Raw genomic sequence first — 1,976 nt, 5'->3', positions numbered from 1 at the left:
GCAGGATGCAGCTCTCTCGTGGCATCCTTGTGTTATCCAGGTGCCCCAAGGAGGAGACACCTCCGTGCTAAGGCCATGTCCGTGCTGCTGGATGGCTGTCTGTGGGCAGCTGGAGTGAGGCCTCTGCAGCCCTGGATAGGAGGGAAGAGCTGAGATCCTGCTCAGGCACCAAGAGACAAGGTGAGAATTCTGTCCAGATGAACTGGGACTGGGGCTTCTCTGCTTTAAGCAGTCTCCACTTATTGGGAAACACAAGAGTGTGATCACTGTCCTAAGCATAGGAATATTTGCCTTGCTGTACATTGGTTGCATGAGTTCTTTGGAACAACACTGCAAAGTTTATAGATCTCATAAGTGGATTGAACTTGAGTTTCCCCTGTGTTCCTGCTACCAGCCTGCTGCACAGCAGGAAGGACTCCTCTGGAGCCCACAGCAGCCCCTGCTCCCAGTGCCATTCTCAGCCAGCACCAGCCGCAGCTCAAGCAGGAGAGCTGCAGAAAGGTTCTCCTGCAAAGAGAGAGGGTTGGGATGAGAGTGCTGTAAGACCTGCAACAGGTTTTCCTCAGAGAAGTCTGTTCTAAACGTTTTCTGCCTTCTCCTTTTCAACAGACAACAGTGTCCAGAGTAAGCAAATGGCCAACAGCAGCTCTGTGAGCGAGTTCCTCCTGCTGGCATTTGCAGACACGCGGGAGCTGCAGCTCCTGCACTTCGGGCTCTTCCTGGGCATCTACCTGGCTGCCCTCCTGGGCAACGGCCTCATCCTCACCGCCGTAGCCTGCGACCACCGCCTCCACACCCCCATGTACTTCTTCCTCCTCAACCTCGCCCTCCTCGACCTGGGATCCATCTCCACCACTCTCCCCAAAGCCATGGCCAATGCCCTCTGGGACACCAGGGCCATCTCCTATCAAGGGTGTGCTGTCCAAGTCCTCTTTTTAGTCTTCTTGCTTGGAGCAGAGTATTCCCTTCTCACCGTCATGGCCTACGACCGCTACGCTGCCATCTGCAAGCCCCTGCACTACGGGAGCCTCGTGGGCAGCAGAGCTTGTGCCCAGATGGCAGCAGCTGCCTGGGGCAGTGGCTTTCTCAATGCTGTCCTGCACACGGCCACTACCTTTTCCCTGCCCCTCTGCCAAGGCAATGCTGTGGACCAGTTCTTCTGTGAAATCCCCCAGATCCTCAAGCTCTCCTGCTCAGATGCCTACCTCAGGGAACTTGGGGCACTTGTGTGTAGTGTTTCTTTATTTTTTGGTTGCTTTATTTTCATTGTGCTGTCCTATGTGCAGATCTTCAGGGCTGTGCTGAGGATGCCCTCTGAGAAGGGCAGGCACAAAGCCTTTTCCACGTGCCTCCCTCACCTGGCCGTGGTCTCCCTGTTTGTCAGCACCGTCATGTTTGCCTACCTGAAGCCCTCCTCCATCTCTTCCCCATCCCTGGACCCGCTGGTGGCAGTTCTGTACTCAGTGGTGCCTCCAGCAGTGAACCCCCTCATCTACAGCATGAGGAACAAGGAGCTCAAGGATGTGCTCTGGAAATTGATAACTAGATGAGTTTCGGAAGCAATAAATTTCCATTCTACGTCTGCAGATGACTAATAATGTCAATGACTACAAGAATATTATTAACTAATATTATATATATAATTATTTTTTGTGTGTTTCTGTATTTATGAATGTTTTCATTACAGGACTTTGTTTTAATGCAGCTAAAGTTGCCCATTAAAATATGATTCCTCTCATTTCTTTTACAGTATGTACCTGTTGAGTATAGCTCAGAGACTCTGTATATGAGGAGACCGTTTCTCTGTGAACATAAACAAAGTGAAGGAGCCTGCACTGCCTTCCTTGTGTGACGTCCTTCCTCTGAGAGCTGCTCTGGCTCTGCAGGGGCAGTGCCATGTGCAGGGCTGCAGAGGAAAAGAGTCCCATCCCAGCAGCACGGCCAGGGAGCACCAGCGCTTGGGGCATGCCGAGCTG

General features: G+C 52.3%; 1 protein-coding gene across 1 annotated transcript; it reads left to right on the top strand.

Moving 5' to 3' along the window:
• Window positions 1-471: 471 nt before the first annotated feature.
• On the top strand, window positions 472-1,550 carry LOC310890858 (olfactory receptor 14C36-like; the record flags this gene model as incomplete). Its single annotated transcript, XM_083853171.1, has 1 exon — window positions 472-1,550. The coding sequence occupies exon 1, from the start codon at window positions 633-635 to the stop codon at window positions 1,548-1,550; it is 918 nt and encodes a 305-aa protein (XP_083709297.1). The 5' UTR covers window positions 472-632.
• Window positions 1,551-1,976: the final 426 nt, after the last annotated feature.

This window comes from Anser anser (assembly GCF_964211835.1).
Source record: "Anser anser genome assembly, contig: HAP1_SCAFFOLD_214, whole genome shotgun sequence".
In the NCBI taxonomy this organism is placed as follows: domain Eukaryota; kingdom Metazoa; phylum Chordata; class Aves; order Anseriformes; family Anatidae; genus Anser; species Anser anser.
This window is presented reverse-complemented; position numbering and strand designations above follow the sequence as displayed.